This window comes from Bos javanicus, chromosome 8 (genome assembly GCF_032452875.1).
Source record: "Bos javanicus breed banteng chromosome 8, ARS-OSU_banteng_1.0, whole genome shotgun sequence".
Lineage (NCBI taxonomy): Eukaryota > Metazoa > Chordata > Mammalia > Artiodactyla > Bovidae > Bos > Bos javanicus.
In genome coordinates, this window is record NC_083875.1 from 67,753,468 (window position 1) to 67,773,313 (window position 19,846).

Sequence of the window (19,846 nt, forward strand, 5' to 3'; positions counted from 1 at the left end):
TATATGTATAACTGATTCACTTTACTGTACACCTGAAACTAACACAACATTGTAAATCAATTAACGTAGCTTAATCGTTGACTTGATAAATGGGTTTAATAGTTTTGATATGATAACCCTTTCTGCATACACACAGGGATGGATTGTACTATTCAGAGATACTACAACTAAAAAGATCATTCCCTCTCCCATATATAATTCAAAGTAAAGAGGCAGATCTAAATCATAAAATGTACCTAAAGAAGTTCAATAAACCTGTTGACTCAACAATCTTACTTTTTGAAATTTACTCTAAAGATTATCTCCAAAAAAAAAAAAAGATTATCTCCAATTTTAGAAAAATACATATATACAAGATTATCAGCAATATGTGAACACTGAAATTCCAGATGTTCAAGCTGGTTTTAGAAAAGGCAGAGGAACCAGAGATCAAATTGCCAACATCTGCTGGATCATTGAAAAAGCAAGAGAATTCCAGAAAAACATCTATTTCTGCTTTATTGACTATGCCAAAGCCTTTGACTGTGGATCACAATAAACTGTGGAAAATTCTGAAAGAGGTGGGAATACCAGACCACCTGACCTGCCTCTTGAGAAACCTGTATGCAGGTCAGGAAGCAACCGTTCGACTGGACATGGAACAACAGACTGGTTCCAAATAGGAAAAGGAGTACATCAAGGCTGCATATTGTCACCCTGCTTATTTAACTTATATGCAGAGTACATCATGAGAAACGCTGCGCTGGAAGAAGCACAAGCTGGAATCAAGATTGCCGGGAGAAATATCAATAACCTCAGATATGCAGATAACACCACCCTTATGGCAGAAAGTGAAGAGGAACTCAAAAGCCTCTAGATGAAAGTGAAAGAGGAGAGTGAAAAAGTTGGCTTAAAGCTCAACATTCAGAAAACGAAGATCATGGCATCTGGTCCCATCACTTCATGGGAAATAGATGGGGAAACAGTGGAAACAGTGTCAGACTTTATTTTTGGGGCTCCAAAATCATTGCAGATGGTGATTGCAGCCATGAAATTAAAAGACGTTTACTCCTTGGAAGGAAAGTTATGACCAACTTAGATAGCATATTAAAAAGCAGCGATATTACTTTGCCAACAAAGGTCTGTCTAGTCAAGGCTATGGTTTTTCCAGTGGTCATGTATGGATGTGAGAGGTGGACTGTAAAGAAGGCTGAGCGCCGAAGAATTGACGCTTTTGAACTGTGGTGTTGGATAAGACTTTTGCGAGTCCCTTGGACTGCAAGGAGATCCAACCAGTCCATCCTAAAGGAGACCAGTCCTGGGTGTTCATTGGAAGGACTGATGCTGAGATTGAAACTCCAATACTTTGGCCACCTCATGCAAAGAGTTGACTCATTGGAAAAGACCCTGATGCTGGGAGAGATTTGGGGGCAGGGGGAGAAGGAGATGACAGAGGATGAGATGGCTGGATGGCATCACCAACTCGATGCACATGAGTCTGGGTGAACTTCGGGAGTTGGTGATGGACAGGGAGGCCTGGGTGCTGCGATTCATGGGGTGGCAAAGAGTCGGACACAACGGAGCGACTGAACTGAACTGACAAGATTATTGGGCTTCCCTGATAGCTCAGTTGGTAAAGAATCCGCCTGCAGGAGATCCCAGTTTGATTCCTGGGTTGGGAAATCCGCTAGAGAAAGGATAGGCTATCCACTCCAGTATTCTTGGCTTCCCTTGTGGCTCAGCTGGTAAAGAATCTGCCTGCAATGCGGGAGACGTGGGTTTGACCCCTGGGTTGGGAAGATCTCTTGGAGGAGGAAAAGGCTACCCACTCCAGTATTCTAGCCTGGAGAATTCCATGGACTGTATAGTCCATGGGGTCACAAAGAGTTGGACACAACTGAACGACTTTCACTTTCACAAGATTATTAATTGCACCACTATTCATATCTACAAAATATTGGAAATTACTGAAATGCTCAAACATAGAAGACAGCATAAAACATGGAATATATACAATGGTATGCCAGCCAGAAAAGGAACCACTTTTTTAAAATATGTAGAACATTACCATCCAAAAATCAAAATTATTCAAAAAAGTACTAAAAGGCAATCATTTCTCTAGTCATACTTTTGATACCACAGGGGTGGGGCTTTCATACCAAGGAATTCTCCAGTTCTCTGGACCAACTGAGTGTCCTGACAATTCAATTCAATTCCAATACTAATTACTTGCCTGCAATGCAGGAAACCCAGGTTCGAACCGTGGGTCAAGAAAATCCCTGGAGAAAGGAATGGAAACCCATTCCAGTATTCTTGCCTGTGGAATTCCACAGATAGAGGACTCTAGCAGTCTACATTCTTGGGTGTTGCAAAGACTCGGACATGACTGAGCAACTAACACTTCCACTTTCACGGTGTGGACCCCACAGACTGAACCCCACTTCAGACACCAATCACAAGTAGCGTGGAGAAATCAAAAGCTTTACAGACAAGCAAAAGCTGAGAGAATTCAGCACCACCAAACCAGCTCTCCAACAAATGCTAAAGGATATTCTCTAGACCAGAGAAGGCAATGGCATCCCACTCCAGTACTCTTGCCTGGAAAATCCCATGGACGGAGGAGCCTGGTAGGCTGCAGTCCATGGGGTCGCTAAGAGTCAGACACAACTGAGCGACTTCACTTTCACTTTTCACTTTCATGCATTGGAGAAGGAAATGGCAACCCACTCCACTATTCTTGCCTGGAGAATCCCAGGGACAGGTGAGCCTGATGGGATGCCGTCTATGGGGTCACAGAGAGTCGGACACGACTGAAGTGACTTAGCAGCAGCAGCAGACAGGAGACACAAAAACAGTGTATAAACTCGAACCCAAAACAATAAAGTAAATGGCAACGGGATCATACTTATCAATAATTACCTTAAACGTAAATGGGTTGAATGCCCCAACCAAAAGACAAAGACTGGCTGAATGGATACAAAAGAATACCAACAGTATTGTCTGACTTGGCTACAAAATCAAGATCTTTGGATCAAACTTTCCCATATTGTCTGTACTTTCTTATCTCTCTTCATGGTCTGATATGAATGTCTCAGAGCCATCTCTGTCTTAGAGTCAGATAAAGACCAACTCTGATTTTAACTGCTACAGAATGACAGTCTGTAAGGCTGCTCTGGGGGGAAATGTTATTTGGATGGCCTCCAAGGTCCTCTTTACCTTTGAGACGTTAAGATGTTATAACTATGAATACTCAGGTCCCAGTGTCATTGTCATCCTGGTTCTGAATTACTATATATGACTCAGTAGTAGTGGTCGTCGTCGTCAAAGGTTTCTCTGACTCTTTATAAGGCCCTTCCCCCATCTTGGTCCAATATCAAGCCAGACTTCCTCCCCCGCCCCCACACGATCCTAAATATGACCCTCTTGGGAATCCAGGACAGTTCTAGCTTTCTCCAGCTCCACTCCCCTTTCTTCTTGTGGCTTAATAGGGATGGTCCAGGCAAGCTTGGGTCACTGCACTCAGCCATTCTCTCTCTATCAGCAATGGAGCTTGGTATTCACTCACCTCAGGAGAGACTTTAGAAGGCTGTAGGATGCAGAGTTGGAGTGCTAAGAAAGGAAGAGAGAGAGAACTAGTTCAGTGTGTCCACTTACTAGTTGGAAGATCCAATGATGGCCACGTTGTCAGTACTCTGCTCCTTACAGAGCTAATTCCCTGAGCTGCTTCCCTCTTTCTTACAATGGGGCAGCGCCCGATCCACCCAGACATGTCTACCCGGACACCACAACATAATTCATTTCCAACCTGACTCTCACCTGTCTGGTGCCTCTTATGGTGACTCACCTCCATCCAGAAGAGCCAGGAAGGCCAAGATGAGGAAGGGTACAGTCTTTCCCAAAAACACATATGTCACACTTCCAAAGGGAGCCCCTACTGAAAAGGAAAACAGCCATGGATTCCAGAGGTCCTCGAGGACCAGTTCCCAGGGAGCATGACCCATTCATGTTAATCCAGTGAGCACTTCATGAGGGCCTGCAAGGGGCTGAGCCTTGCAGGAGAACATGAGCCTCTGCAGATTCAGAGATGAAGAAGACCTACTTTCAAGGGGTTCAGTTTCTAGTGGAAGAAATGTGTGAGTAGGCATGGCGGGGGGGGGGGGGGTGACCCAAATAATTAGAACGTGATGAAAAGTAAAGGTTCCATGTAAAGAAATTAAACTCTAATAATAAAAATAATAATTAAAAATTTTAAAAACTGGGGAAAGAAAAGTAAAGTTTCCATCTGCAAAATGACAAGTAATCATAGTGCATATGTGCTCAGTTGCTTCAGTCATGTCTGACTCTTTGTGACCCTATGGACTGTAGCCCAACAGGCTCCTCTGTCCATGGGATTCTCCAGGCAAGAACAATATAATGTGTTGTATTTCCTTCTCCAGGCGATCTTCCCAACCCAGGGATCAAATCCACATCTCCTGCATTGGCATGTGGGTGTTTACCACTAGCACCACCTGGGAAGCCCATGTACTCACAGTAGAGTGAGTTCAAGTGGTCGTAGGGGCTTTGTTAAGTAGTTAATACAGGTGAGCATAAAGCATGTATGAAGAACACAGAGGTGTCAGAAAAAAGAAGTGTGGATCAAGAAGCAATATAAGAAACTCCCTGTCATTAGAATAGGACTATTTGGGAGACCAGGAGAGTGGGAACTTCTGGTGGCTCAGCGGTAAAGAATCCACCTGCCAATGCAAGAGATGTGGGTTCAATACTTGGGTCAGGAAGATCCCCTGGAGAAGGAAATGCAACCCACTCCAGTATTCTTGCCTGGAGAATCCCATGGACAGAGGAGCCTTGTGGGCTACAGTCCATGGGGTCACAAAGTGTCAGACACAACTTAGCAACTAAACAACAACCCTGTTACTAAAATAGGAGTGTTTGGGAGACAGGAGAGTGGGGAAGGTTGAGACTGAAGAGCCAAGGGGTCCATGTGTGCAAATAAAGCATGTATTTGGTCTTGTGGGCAAGAGGAAAGCACCAGTGCTTTTCTGGTGGGGGAGGACCACAAGCTCTGGGCATAGGAAGCTTCTTCCGGAGGCACCTTGGAGGAAGGAGGCAACATACAGATTAGGCAGGCAGCTGATGCCATGTTCTAAGTGAGACGTGAAGAGGAACTGGCCTTGAGCAAGGAGGATATAGGGGGCTTATTCACTTGGGAGTGAGAGGTGATAAAGGAGACAAGGAGGCACCCAAGTTTTAGCTTGGATGTTTGGGGAAGCGGATACTAACACAGAGTAGAACTTTGGTTCCCTGTCCTCACCATGGGGGTAAAGAGTAGGGCCAGGGGAGAGATGCTTGGTGTCTTCTTCTCAATTAGCTTGCAAACTCTTAGAGGGCAGGAACCACATCTGAGACCTCTGAGCTATATGCCCTTTGTGCGAGCACTGTACTTGGCATGTACATAATGCCCTAGGAAAGACTGAGGGCAAGAAAAGAGGTGACAGAGGATGCAATGGTTGGATGGTATCACTGACTCAATGGACATGAGTTTGAGTAAACTCAGGGAGATAGCAAAGGACAGGGAAGCCTGGAGTGCTGCAGTCCATGGGGTCACAGAGTTGGATACAACTTGGAGACTAAGCAACAACACAGGGTATATAATATGTACTCAGTAAAAGTTTGTGTCTTGTTGGACTAATCGAGTAAACTAGATTCCGAATGAACCTCAAAGAAAGTATAACCTTAGGATTTGGAGCTTTGGATTCGAGCCTAGAAAATCTGAGTCCGTATTCTGGCTCTGGCATTTCTTGGCCGTGTGACCTCGGATGGCTGTGAACCTTTTTAATCCTCATCTGTGTAATGGGGACAATCATTCCTCCTTCACACTGTGGTGGTGAGGATTTAAAAAAGATTATGTATATATTTAGCACAAAATCTGGCAAATAGCATGGTCCCCAGTTGAAAGCACTGGCCATATATGGAAGCAGAGATGAGGCAGCAGCTGCTAACATGTGAAGATTCACTTCCTTGAGTAGACTAGGTGTCTGGACCATTCCCAGCCCCTTATGGGCTATTCAGCTTCTTAAAGGGAAAGAGATTCTGCTTTCCCTGGGCAGAATTTCAGAAGGAATCAAAACATGGTTGGACAGAGAAGGCAGGAAAATACTGTTTCCTTAAAGACCTTAGAAATATCTGCCTCCTGGAGATATCTCCCAGGTGCCACTCACCCAGCACTCCCAAGGCCAGGCCCCCCAAGGCAATTCCCATGGCCCGCCCTCTCTCGTGGTCATCAGTGTAGACACAGGCCAGCATCCCAAGACCTGAAAGGAGAAAGGCAGCAGAATTAGCATACTGTCTCTGCCAGTCTCACGGAGTCCTTGGTTTCGGCCCTATTATATCTCCAGGAGTCATCTTAACTAGAGTTGGAAGGGTTTTACAGAACCTAACTCATAGTACTTTACACATACTGTCCCCAAGGGTCCCCCAAATGCCCACATGACTCACCCCTTCTGCTCAGAATATTATTGGAAGTGCAAACGTCTCTGAATGCAGAATACCATTATCCAATGATCCTGTATTTCATATCACTTTATCATTTCCTGGTACATTTCCCTGAATCCATGGATAGGGAGTAGGTCAAGGGAAGGAAAACCCATGGATACAGAACACTGCTCTATTCAATGAAGGTGCCCATGGAAGAGTATGAAAGCACCTAGGAGTGTGGGCTGGGCTCTTACTTCCATTTATTTACATGTACAATGGCATAAAATCTCTGCTTCATAGGATTACATGAAGTCATGTATTTGATAATACTTTGCAAACTGGGATGTTGTTACCAATAGTATCAATATTACTGTTTCTATAATACTGTTCCCCATTAAGAGGGGAACAGAGAAAAGACCACAAAGTGGCATTAAATTAAAACCTTGCCGACTGCACCTTTTGCCTTGGGCTTGGTCTGACCTGAGTTAACTCAACCTAAATATTACCAGAGAAAGTTACATCAGGCTTAGGGATTTACAGGCCCTGACAGCAACTCTATAATTATCTTGTTTTTAAATCACAATTTCTGCATTTTCTGATGATAGTTTCCTTAATTTCTTCATATAAATTGTATAGGGTCTGAAGGTATTAATAGTAAGAGATGGTAAGAAATGTGTGTGTGTTTAAGATGTCAGCATTACCTGCAACAGATGAAAATGAAGATCCAATGCCTTGAAGAGTTCGGGCCACAAAAAGCAGAGTATAGGTACCAGAAAAGGCAAACACTGGGCAAAGAGAATAGCAAGAATTTCCCAGTTAGCAAATGGCCTTTGATGGTCTGGCCACCAGTAGATGGGCTCATGATATTACAGACATGAGCCATTATGCTCATGTTTTAATACAGAGGGATTACTGCTCCTTGTTTTCAGAGCTGCTCTTCTAATCCTCTCCCTTAATTAGGATTGCATTATAATTGACATAAAGACTGAGAAACCAAAGAAGCATAAACTGATGCACCACATGGTGGACAGATGGCTGGGTGCCCACATTTCCTGCTGAAAGCCCAACATCCTGCCCACTGGAGTCAGGGCTGAACATGTAACCCAATGCCCTGGACTGAGAACTAGTCCCTAGACCCTACTTTTGGATTCTCCATATGCAACAACCTGATTTGATCTTTGCCATAGCTGGGTCCTATTGGGTCATCTGGAGTGGGAAACAAAAGCTATGTGTACTTGAAGGTCCATGGGTATTGGGTAGACAAGAATATCTTGTGATTCAATCGGATCCTTCCCCTCATATTGGAAAATCTTTTAGCCAAGTCAGATCAGTGAGTATTTATTAAGTAATACTGACCATGCAGCTGCGCTGGACTCTGCAGCAATGTGAAACAGAGACCGCCCAGTTCATGCCCTTGAAGAGATGCAGTCTACTAGAGACTAACAAGCACGCGTGAAACTGAGAGCCAAACAGGACTATGTTATCAGAGACTAAATTACAGAGTGTTAGAGGTAAGGTTGATGAGTCCAGACATGTCTCATCCCAGATTCTAAGACAACACCGCAGAAAGGGAGAAGACTTGCTTCCAAAATGTTTGCATCAGCAATGTTGAACCCCTTTGCCCATTCATTACAATGGCTGTGCTTATAATCTTCCCCCATTACCTCCCCACATGATCACACCGTCTCCCAGACATGCAAATGATTGGCCTCTTCCCGGCCACACTTCCAATGATCTCTCCCAGGCTTTCTGATTTCAATCTGTTCAAGGTCTGTTACCCCTGTGTCCTCTGAAAATAGTTAGACCAACTCATCCCTGTTTGCCCAGGACCTTCATGATTTTATTTTATTTTTATTTATTTATTTTATTGGTGTATAGTTGCTGCTTTACAATGTTGTGCTAGTTTCTGCTGTACAATGAAGTCAATCAGATATATATAACACACACACACATGTATTTCCTCCTTCTTGGACCTCCTTTGCATCCACCCATTCCACCCATCTAGGTCAAGAGGCATGTGAAAAGATGATCAACATCACTCATTATTAAAGAAATGAAGATCAAAACTTCAATGAGGTATCACCTCACACTGGTTAGAATGGCCATCATCAAAAAATCTACAAACAATAAAGGCTGGAGATGGAGTGAAGAAAAGGGAATCCTCTTGCGTTGTAGGTGGGAATGTAAATTGTTACAGCCACCATGGAGATCAGTATGGAGATTCTTTAAAAAACCGAAAATAAAACTACTTTATCTTATTTTATTTTTTTGGCCACATCTCACAATATGTGGGACCTTAGTTCCCCAACCAGGGAATTGAACCTGTGCCCCTTGCAGTGGCAGCGTGGAGTCCTAACCACTGGACCACCAGGGAAGCCTCTAGGACCTTTTTTTTAGGTTTTAAAATCAAGTCTCACATCCTGGGAAGCCCCTCAATCCCAGGCAAACTGGGTGGTTGGTCCCCCCTGTTTAGAAGACCAAAGTAATTTTGTACCCCTAACACAGGCCACCATTTAACTCCTAATTACATTGTTTGTTTTCCAGCTAGGGACCCTTAGGGAGAGTGATGGGCATCAGCAACCTCATTTAGTATTTAAAAACCCTGAAGGGGACTTCCCTGGTGACACAGTGGATAAGAATCTGCCTGCCAATGCAGGGAACATGAGTTCAGTCCCTAGTCCAGGAAAATTCCACTTGCTGCAGGGCAACTAAGCCGGAAAGCCACAACTATTGAGCCTGTGCTTTAGAGCCCTGGAGCCGAAACTACTGAGCCTGCGCGCCTAGAGACTGTGCTCCACAGCAGAAGCCACAGGCATAAGAAGCCTGAGCACTGCAATGAAGAATAGCCCCCTCACTGCGGCTGGAGAAAAGCCAGTGCAGCAATGAAGACCCAGTCCAGTCAAAAAGAAAATAAATAAATACTTTAAAAAAAAAAAAAAAAAAAGACAAAACCCTGAAGGAATGCTACATGCTGCTGCTGCTAAGTCGCTTCAGTCGTGTCCAACTCTGTGCGACCCCATAGACGGCAGCCCACCAGGCTCCCCTGTCCCTGGGATTCTCCAGGCAAGAACACTGGAGTGGGTTGCCATTTCCTTCTCCTATGCATGAAAATGAAAAGTGAAGTGAAGTCGCTCAGTCGTATCCGACTCTTTGCGACCCCATGGACTGCAGCCCACCAGGCTCCTCTGTCCATGGGATTTTCCAGGCAAGAGTACTGGAGTGGGGTGCCATTGCCTTTTCCAGAATGCTACATAGGATCCCCTAAACACCAAATGTTTGCTAGAGTTAGGCCAACTCAGTATAGCAATACTGGTTATGGCCTAGAAATAATAATTATTACTTAATACACACAGTTTGGTAGATAAGAAAGCTTTCAAAACATGAGTTCTTGTCAGAGAATCAGGCAAGGACCTTATGCTAAAAAGTATGGGATCCACCAGCACACTGCATTATCTTATTTTGCAGCGTGTTTGTCGTGTCTTTCAGGCAGGCATCAAGTACCGAGAGAAGCCCCTGGGATCCAGTGGTCAAGAATCACTTGCCAATGCAGGGGGCGTGGATAGGATACCTGGTCCAGAAAGATCCCACATGCTGTAGGGCAACTAAGCCTATGCACCACAACTACTGAAGCCCGTACGCCTAGAGCCTGTGCTCTGCAACAAGAGAAGCCACCGCAACGATGAGATTGAGAGAATATCCCCCATCCACCACAACCGGAAAAAGGCCGTGCACAGCAACGAAGACCCAGCACAGCCAAAAATAAAGCAAATAAATAAATAAATAAGTTTTTTATTAATGGAGTTTATTTAAAAAAAAAAAAAAGAATCTGCCTTCCAATGAAGGGGACAGGGATTCAATCCTTGGTCAGAGAACTAAGATCCCACATGCCTTGGGGCAACTAAACTCATGTGTGGCAATGACTGAACCCATTCAGTCCTCAACTAGAGAGCCCGTGTGCTGCAAACTAGAGAGCCCATGCACTCTGGAGCTCAGGCACCACAGCTAGAGAGAAGCCCACACAACACAACGAAGGATTCTGCTTGCCACAATGAAGACTCAAAGTAGCCAAAAATAAATAAGAAATCTTGGAGTTACTAGAACTCCAAGACGTGTAGAACCACATCTTTTTATTCTTTACATTCCCTCAGTGACTTTTCACCATCAAGGCATACATATGCACCATAGAAATGAATTATATCTATCTCATTTGATGAAACAGAGCACCTTATTACTTGTTAACTTACTGCTTAGCATAGGTTGGGGCTTCCCTGATAGCTCAGTGGCTTCCCTGATAGCCACTTGCAATGCAGGAAACTCCAGTTCAATTCTGGGGTCAGGAAGATCTACTGGAGAAGGAACAGGCTACCCACTCCAGTATTCTTGGGCTTCCCTTGTGACTCAGCTGGTAAAGAATCTGCCTGCAATGTGGGAAACCTGGGTTCAATCCCTGGGTTGGGGAGATCCCCTGGAGAAGGGAAAGGCTACCCACTCCAGTATTCGGGCCTGGAGAATTCCATGGACTGTATAGTCCATGGGGTTGCAAAGAGTCGGATATGACTGAGCAACTTTCACTTTCATCACTTTCAGCCTAGGTTGAGCTCCTAGAAGTTCAATAAAGATTTCCAACTTCAAGCTCTTCATTTTCTGTGATTCAACTAGAATGTCGCAAGTAGGCTGATGGTCTCAGATAGAACTTCACTCATGGAGCTCCTGCACTTTGTACCTTCTAGCCCTGAATGAAACAACTTCCTGTTAGGCACTGGTAGAAAAGAGTCAAGTTCTATGCTGGAAGGGATGGAAACTTCAGGAGGATCAATAGGAAAAATAGAAAAGTAATAGAAAGGTAATAAGAAACATAAGAGGGAGGGACTTCCCTGGTGGTCCAGTGGTTAAGAATCCGCCTGTCAATGCAGGAGACGTGAATTCCATCTCTGGGCCAAGAGGATCCTACATGCCTCAGGGCAGCTAAGCCCCTGAACCAAAATTACTGAGCCCATGAACTCTAGAGCCTGTGCTCTGAAACGAGAGAAGCCACCACAATGAGAAGCCCTCACATTGCAACTAGAGAGCAGCCCCCACTCACCGTAACTAGAGAAACCCCACACACATCACCAAAGACCCAGCACAGCCACAAATAAATAAATAAACAAATAATGTGGAAAAGAGAAACAAGAGGGAGTATGGGTGTGTTACTTGGAGGAGAGGCAGCAGAGGCACCAAGCTGCCTTCCCCTTTATTAACCTCTCCCCACCCCCTCACCCTCACCCCATATTCATTCTTTCTTATTTTTTCAGGGTCAATTTCCAGGTATATTTTATTTCACTTAATATTCTTATTTTATCTCCATTTTATTTGGAACATTTATCTGATGCTAGGTAGACTATTTGTCTTTCTCTTTCTTGTTTCCTTAGCAAATTTATTTTCTAAATCTATAACCTTTCATGGCCTTCCTTGAAGGCTTTGAAGGCAGTAAACTTTTTATAATTTGCCAGTTGCTATTGACCAATTTAGAGTTTTTGTTAGTTGCCCTTTACCCTTGTAAATCAAAATACTATGACCTATTCTCAAAGATGGGAGGTTTGTACTAAACTCATTCAAGGGATTACTCAAACACACACACACACACACACACTATATTATACATATTAAAACAGCCTTCACAATTTTCCCCAGCTGAATGAAGTGAACTATCTGTTCTTTTACAGTGTAATATACAAATGCCGGGCCTGCCAGTTGGCTCAGTGGTAAAGAATCCACCTGCCAGTGGAAGGAGATGCAGAAGATTCAGATTCGATCCCTGGGTCAGGGAGATCCCCTAGAGGAGGGAATGGCAACCCACTCCAGTATTCTTGCTGGGATAATCCCAAGGGGTCACAAAGAGTCAGATACAACTGAGCAACTGAGCACAGATACAAATGCCACACAGACTAAGTTGTCTCTACTGCTCTGGTCCTCATAACAAAACTGTAAAGCATTTAAATCAGTGTCATAGGCCACTTAGTGAGATGTCTAGCTAACTTGACTCTGCTATCTTCCCTGTAATGCACGCGATAAAATTAAAGTTAATCAATGAAGTGAAGAATAGTAGGAACAAATTACTTACTAACTGTGGAGATAAACATGATAACAAAGCCAGCAAACATGGGGATGTGATATCCGATCCTAAAAGGGAATTAAAAAAAAGAGATACAAGTCCAATAGCCATCCATATATTTGCACTATATTGTTTCATGTAATTGGGAACAGAAATGTGGTTATTTGAGTGTCTCTGAATGCAGGTTATAGAGATGGAATATGATACATGAATACATATAAATAAACAGGCAAATTTACCTGTCAGCCAGGACCCAAATCCTCTTTTCCAGAAAAGATAACCTAAGCAGAGTGCATATCTTTTTGAAACATCAGAATAATCCCAACCATGAAGTATTAAGAGGCCAGCACTCTAGACTGCAATAGGCTTGTCCTATTTCCACCCTTTCCCCATTTAAACCATGTTCCAGGGCACTGAAATAATACCAATAGAATACTTCTGTTCACTGGTTCTCTTCTTGGTACTAAACAGTCATGATGTTACAAAGAAAACCTGAAACTCGTGGCATTACGCCAATATTGCGTTGTCTTTCCCAAAGAGCTGACTGCCTGGGATGCAGACAAGTAATCACCTTTATCCCTTCTAACCATCTTTATGATATCTTAGCCCATCCTCCTATTTCTGAGTCCCTGAGTCCCCTATATGGCACTGCACCCATCAAGATACCTGTTGGTAAGAGGTCCCACGAAGGGGTTGACCAGAAGTTGCATCAGAGCCTTGGAAGCAAATAGAACCCCAACCCATAAGTTCTCTTCCTTCAGGAATTCTGTGGCTTGAAAGCAGTTGTTTCCATGTGCTGGGATGGCTTCAGTGACTGGAGGGGAGATGGTGCCAGAAATGCTGCTTGTCCTTGCTATGCCACTGGGCACACTTTCTTCAACAGCCACAGTGTTGTTTTCAAAGAAGGAGAGGATGGTGGAAAAGGTGGGAGTGAGGGAAGGCTGGGTAGTTGTGGCAGAGCCGAGGTACAGAGAACCGTTGATGTCTTTGAACTCTATGGCATAGAGGTAGGTGGGCACAATGGGCACTGAAAGTGAAGTACAAGTCATGAGCGCTAAGGCCAGATTGTCTTTTGACTGTTAGTCAATTCAGGGACATTACCACACAATCCAGATTGATGCTCATGGAGATGTCTAAGTGACATGATCTGAAGTCTACTCAAAGGCTGTGCCAGGACTTCCCTGGTGGTCCAGTGGTTAAGGACCCACCTTTCAACTGAGGACACAGGTTCGATCCCTGGTCTGGGAACTTAGATCCCACATGTTGTGGGGCAACTAAACATGTGTGCCACAACTACTGAGGTCCCTGTGCCCTATAGCCTGTGCTCTGCAACAAGAGAACCCACTGCAATAAGAAGTTCATGTACTGCAACTATAGGGTAGCCTCTAGTCACCACAACTAGAGAAAGCCCGGGTGCATCAACAAAGAACCTGTGAGCCACAAAAAGAACCCAGCACAGCCAAAAAAAAAAAAAAAGACTGTGCCTGCCCAAATTATCCTATTAGCCCAAGTTCTGAATTCTAACCATCATACAGCTGGTCCTTGTTATTCATGGATTCCATATTGGCTCATTCACTCACTGGCTAACATTTATTTGTAATCACCAAAATCAATGCTCACAGAGCTAGTATGGTTTTTCTCAGACATACATGCAGAAAACACTGAGTCATCAGATGTTCAGTTTTGCACCTGAGGCTGAACAAGGCCGACTCTGCCTTCTTGTTTCACTCTCACACAGATATGCGGAGCATGAGGTGGGGAGGAGCAGTGCAGGGCAAGAACGTGCTGCTCTGGGGCCAGTTGCGCAGAGCTTGAATCCACTCGGCACCTGTTAGTGGAGCTGCCTCAGGCAAGTCACTTAACACTTCTGAACCTCACTATCTCTTTTGTAAAAAAAAAAAATACAATCTACCAGGACAGATAACATTTTTTTTAAATTTAAGATTATATGGGGTATGCATGTATATGTGTGTATTTTCCCAAGGAGCAATTATTTGTTATTAAAATATTAATTGACTAAATGCATGCATGCATGTGTGTACACCAAGTCAGTTCTGTTGTGCCCAACTCTACGGACTATAGCCCACCAGACTCCTCCATCCATAGGATTCTCCAGGCAAGAATACGGGAGTGGGTTGCCATGCCCTCCTTCAGGGGTTCTTCTCGACCCAGGGATCGACCCTGAGTCTCCTATGGCTTCTGCATTGCAGGCAACTGACTAAATATTAACTAAGTCCAGTGCTCAGGGGCTTTCCTGGTAGTCCAGTGGCTAAGACTCTATGCTTTCACTGCAGAGTCATGGGTTCGACCCCTGGTCAGGAAACTAAGACCCAGCATGCCCCAAGTGAAGCCATAAATAAATGTGAATATAGATAAATAAACCCAATGTTCACAGAAACTTTGTAGAGCATAATTACCACAAATAAGAACTGACTGTACTGGATCTACAATTTGCCTCGAGAAGATTCTTCTTTAGAAGCATATATTTTACCCAAGGGACTTCCCAGGTGGTGCTAGTGGTAAAGAACTGCCTGCAAATGCAGGAGACATAATGAGACATGGCTTCAATCCCTGGTGGGGAAGATCCCCTGGAGAAGGGCATGGCAATCCACTCCAGTATTCTTGCCTGGAAAATATCAAGGACAGAGGAGCCCAGTGGGTTACAGTCCAGAAGGTCTCAAAGAGTCGGACACAACTGAAGCGACACAGCATGCATGCATGCATTTTATCCGAGGGGAAATATGTTGTCAACCATTTATATACCTGCATAACTAAATGTAAAGATTAGTATACTACCAACTTAAAAAGAAGAACTGGGAGGGGATGAGCCACAGGAAAGTAAGATTTGGATAAGGAGATGGAAATCTACATAGAATATGTTGGGCTTCCCTGGTAGCTCAGCTGGTAAAGAATCCACCTGCAATTCTGCAATGCAGGAGACCCGGATTCAATTCCTGGATCAGAAAGATTCCCTGGAGGAAGGCATGGCAACCCACTCCAGTATTCTTGCCTAGAGAATCCCCATGGACAGAGGAGCCTGGCAGACTACAGTCCAAGGGGTAGCAAAGAATCAGACATGACTGAGCAACTAAGCACAGCATAGAGTGTGTTATTTTGACAGAACAGACAAAAGCAACACAGTGAGAAGCTACTCACTATCCCAGAGGCCTTTGGAATAATTAGCACCCTGGAAAGGAGTAGGGGGAGGAAGAAAAGGATTTCCAGTTCTGGCTCCAGGTCAGGCTCTTTGATTCGATCAGATACTCTCTGAACCCCCTTCTCTTTGAACCTCTGGGGTCTTTCAGCAAAGGTTGGTAAGTTTCAGACTCCATTTCCTGCTGTTTCCTCCAATCCTTAGCAATCTTGGTGTCTTCAAGCACAAAAGGAAAAAGTCTCCAGTCCATTCACTGCAGAGCTCTAACAGAGCACATGCTGCCCCCTGGGGCACAGAGCAAATTAACCCCCAGCACCGAGACCCCCAAACGTACCCACCACAGTGAGCAGCATGTTGTCCAGGAGCAGAGCAACAAACACCACCAGCAGCACCAGCTTCCGGGACTCTCTCCCCTTCTTCAGTAACCGCTGAGGAGCATCCAAGACTGTCCTGAGCATGCTGAGGGCTGGGCCAGGGCAACTTCTCCACCAGGTTCTCAGGGAGGATCCTGTTATAGTTACAGATCTTTGCAGAAAGAAGGGAGAAATTCTGTCCAGAAAAGTGAAACTCATGATTAAAATGAGAAGCACAAAGAGTTCAAGAGATAGGATGGTATTTGTTTTGGTTTGTTTTTTCACTTTTTAAAAATATTTTCTTGAAGTATAGTTGACTTACAATGTTGGGTTAATTTCTGCTGTACAGCAAGGTGATTCAGTTATATCTATGTATATATTATTTTTCATATTCGTTTCCATTATGGTTTACCACAGGATACTGAACATAGTTCCCTAGCCTTGTTTGTCCATCCTGTATATAATAGTCTGCATCGGCTAATCCCAAACTCCCAAAGATCAGATGGTATTTGAACTTTTCCGTGCTCGCATCTCTGTTCTCTTCTTACACATCTCCATAACCCATTCCTGGAATGCCTTCCAAGAAAGCACTGCTTATCAGCTTTTTATATCTGGAACTTTACCCTGCACATTAAGCAGGCTTTATAGAGTATCATGGAGTCCTGTGTTTCTCAAACATCAGACATTTGCACACCACCTTGGTAGTTTATGGCATATCTGAGGACTACTTGTATTGTTATTTACTTAATCTTTTCCTCTAAAGCCACTCGTTTAAAAGCTGAAACACTATTGTTTAAAAACATAACTTTATGTGCTATATCAAAAAAATAATATTCTACATCTATGTACCACCCCAAAGTAGCCCATGTGCCACAGTGTTATTAAAACTTTTGCTGCCAGCGAGAAACACTGACCTCGACCAGCCTTTTCATCTCACAGATGAGAAATCTGAGATTCAAGAAGCTAAGAGGTTTGTCTCAGGTCACACAATTAGTGACAAACTAGAACAAAATCCCCAATTATTTTTTTTAACTTGCAGGAAAGTACCCCACGCCCTTTCCTTGTTCTGTGGTACTAGAAACACATCTATTTTTTTGTTTAAGCTTGCTCAGAAATTTGTGCTACTCTGTGTAAGTAAAATCCTAGTTTTGATGACTCATTTTCTACTTAGGACTTCACCTCTTTAGTCAGCAAGAAGTCACAGCACTTTGTTAAACTTCAGGTGAGAACAGTTGCTGGGAAGAATTCCACTTTCTTTTATGTTGTTTCTGTTGTAGCATCAACAATTCCAATTTTATAATGTTTGAAATAGATTACTGTCAAGAAACATATCAGGCTCAAAAAATTGTGTTCCCCTTCATTTGAAACCTATCTTAAGAAAATAATCAGAAATACAAATATTTTCAAGTAAATAATTAAATGTTTAAAATAAATAATCCTATTTATGTTAGTGAAGAAATGATACATTTCGATGATAGAATATAAATAGTTCTCAAAAATAATGTTTTCAAATAATTTTGATGATTTAGAAAATATCATTAATATGTTAAGAAAAAATGATATTAGACTGTATTTATAGCCTGATCTCAATTATATAAAAAATATAGATGCACCATTTTAAAAGAATAGAAAGATACACACACAAGAGCCACACAAGAGTTATTATAATCAATGACAAATTATCTTCTTTTTGAGTTATTCTATAACTTAATTATTCTAGAATTAACTAATTCCATAATATAAGAAAGAAATAATTTTAAATGATTATCATCGGGGTTCAATAGCCAACTTCACATGTTGGAAATATCCAAGCAGTGAGCTACTCTGTTCTAAGGCAAGGGCTAGAGGAAAAATACCATCCACACTACAGATCCAAGTGACTGAGGAGTGCCCATGGAACCAAATTTTCAGATCAGAAATTAAGAAATAAGCAGAAAATGCCTGCAAATCATTTAAGAACCTTCATTTCTCTGAATATAAGGAAAAGCTATTTCTAAATACAAATTGACTTAGGATATATAAGAAATGCATACATAAGAAAATAAGAAAAGACTAAAAGAAAAACAATGGAAAACTAAAAGATGTAAAATGGAATAAAATAAGTACTCTGAGAACAGACCAAAAATATATAAGTGATCAAAACCAAAGGGAACAACAAACCAAACAAAACCAGGAATTTGTCAACAAATCAGTAGTAAATTTTAAAGTCATAACTCTCTATTCAGAGACACAAATTATAAAGAAGGATTAAATGTGGCCAGAGAGAGAAACATCTTACCTTAGAGTTCACCTGGTATCAGGTACTCAGTGAGGTATTGCCAGCTGTTAACAGTTCAGCACGGACTTTTCTCATAAAGTGTGCCTTCTGGTGGATTTATTGCCACAGGTTATCTGAGGAGGCCACGTGTGCCCTTTGTCCACAAAGATTTAATTGGAACCTTAGCTCCCTGCGTCACAGGGAGGAAAGCAGCACTGAAGAGCACAAAGAGCGGGGAGAAATCATCCTAAACAAAGATGCACTAGGCTACACTGTTTTCCATCCACGCTTATCTATCATCAAACACGTTAACTTTTGTCTGGGTCTGAATACAAATTGGAAGATACAACGGAACCAGGGTACAGATCTTGTCCCTTGTTACTTAGTCAAAGAGCTCCACATATCCAGTTGCTTTCTGGAAATAAACAAATATTAGAACACCCACAGGACCAATTAAAAAAAGACAAAAAAAAAAAAAAACTGCAATTCTCAAGTATAAAAATCCAACTCCCGTGGCCTCTTTGGAGGCATCGATTGTGCACTTCCATTTTTATATCCCAATGCTAGCTCAATGCCTAGCACATAGCAGCCTCCAGTAAATATTTCTTGTGTTGATGACTGGATGGATGGGTTACATGAGAGAGTATGGCTCATTATGGAAGCTTGGAGTGGCCCTATACTTTTATGACATTGAAGAGTCATCATTAGGGCAAAGAACATGAATGCTAAGTCACTTCAGTCATGTCCAACTCTATTCAACCCCACAGATTGTAGCCCGCCAGATTCCTCTGTCCATGGGATTCTCTAGGCAAGAATACTAGAGTGGATTGCCATTTCTTACTCCAGGGGATCTTCCTGACCCAGGGATCTAACTTTTGTGACTCTTGCTTTAACAGGCAGGTTCTTTACCATTAGCACCACCTGGGAAGCTCATGCAAAGAACATAAATAATTTATAAAAGAGCAAATACAACTTTTGAGCAGAGTAGCAGCAGACTTTACCTAACTGTGCAAGTTGTAGCCCCTCCTAATTGTCTAAATTAACTAGGGAATTTTCAACTTAGGGCTTAAAAAAAAGAGAGAGATTTAAAGAAAAACTGGAAAAAGAAATAGGAAGGAAACAACAGAAACAGGAGGAGTTGAGTATATGAGCTTGCTATTGCTGATATAACAAATTACCACACACTTAATGGCTTATAACAACACAAACATATTATCTTAGAGTTCTTGAGGTCAGAATTCCAATACAGGTCTTACTGGGCTAAAACTCAAGAAGTTGGCAAGGTTACAATTATATATTTTCAGTTAACTGTAGCCATACTACTACTTACAGACTAGCCAAGTTTGGAGTGTTCTCATAAATGCTCATCATTGTTAATAATCAGAGTGTTGTCTATCAAACAGAGGTGAGTTCTTATCTTCCTCCTGTTTAAATTTCTAAAGTTAGCGGGGGAAAAGCTGGTGTGAGTACATGCTCAGTTGTGTCCAACTCTTTGAGACCCCATGGACTGTAGCCTGCCAGATTCCTCTGTCCAT

The 19,846-nt window shown here is 42.8% G+C and overlaps 1 protein-coding gene across 2 annotated transcripts in view; it reads right to left on the minus strand.

The window, feature by feature from the left end:
• Positions 1–18,623, minus strand: part of SLC18A1 (solute carrier family 18 member A1) — a 49,311-nt gene extending 30,688 nt beyond the window's left edge. For both annotated transcript variants that reach the window (XM_061425828.1, XM_061425827.1), the window contains exons 1-8: positions 18,333–18,623; positions 16,036–16,250; positions 13,214–13,574; positions 12,557–12,615; positions 7,155–7,238; positions 6,198–6,290; positions 3,824–3,913; positions 3,545–3,588 (exon numbers count right to left, since the gene is read on the minus strand). In XM_061425828.1, the coding sequence (XP_061281812.1) occupies positions 3,545–3,588; positions 3,824–3,913; positions 6,198–6,290; positions 7,155–7,238; positions 12,557–12,615; positions 13,214–13,574; positions 16,036–16,159 (855 nt within the window). In that variant the 5' untranslated portion in view covers positions 16,160–16,250; positions 18,333–18,623. The remainder of the gene's footprint in view (positions 1–3,544; positions 3,589–3,823; positions 3,914–6,197; positions 6,291–7,154; positions 7,239–12,556; positions 12,616–13,213; positions 13,575–16,035; positions 16,251–18,332) is intronic.
• Positions 18,624–19,846: the final 1,223 nt, after the last annotated feature.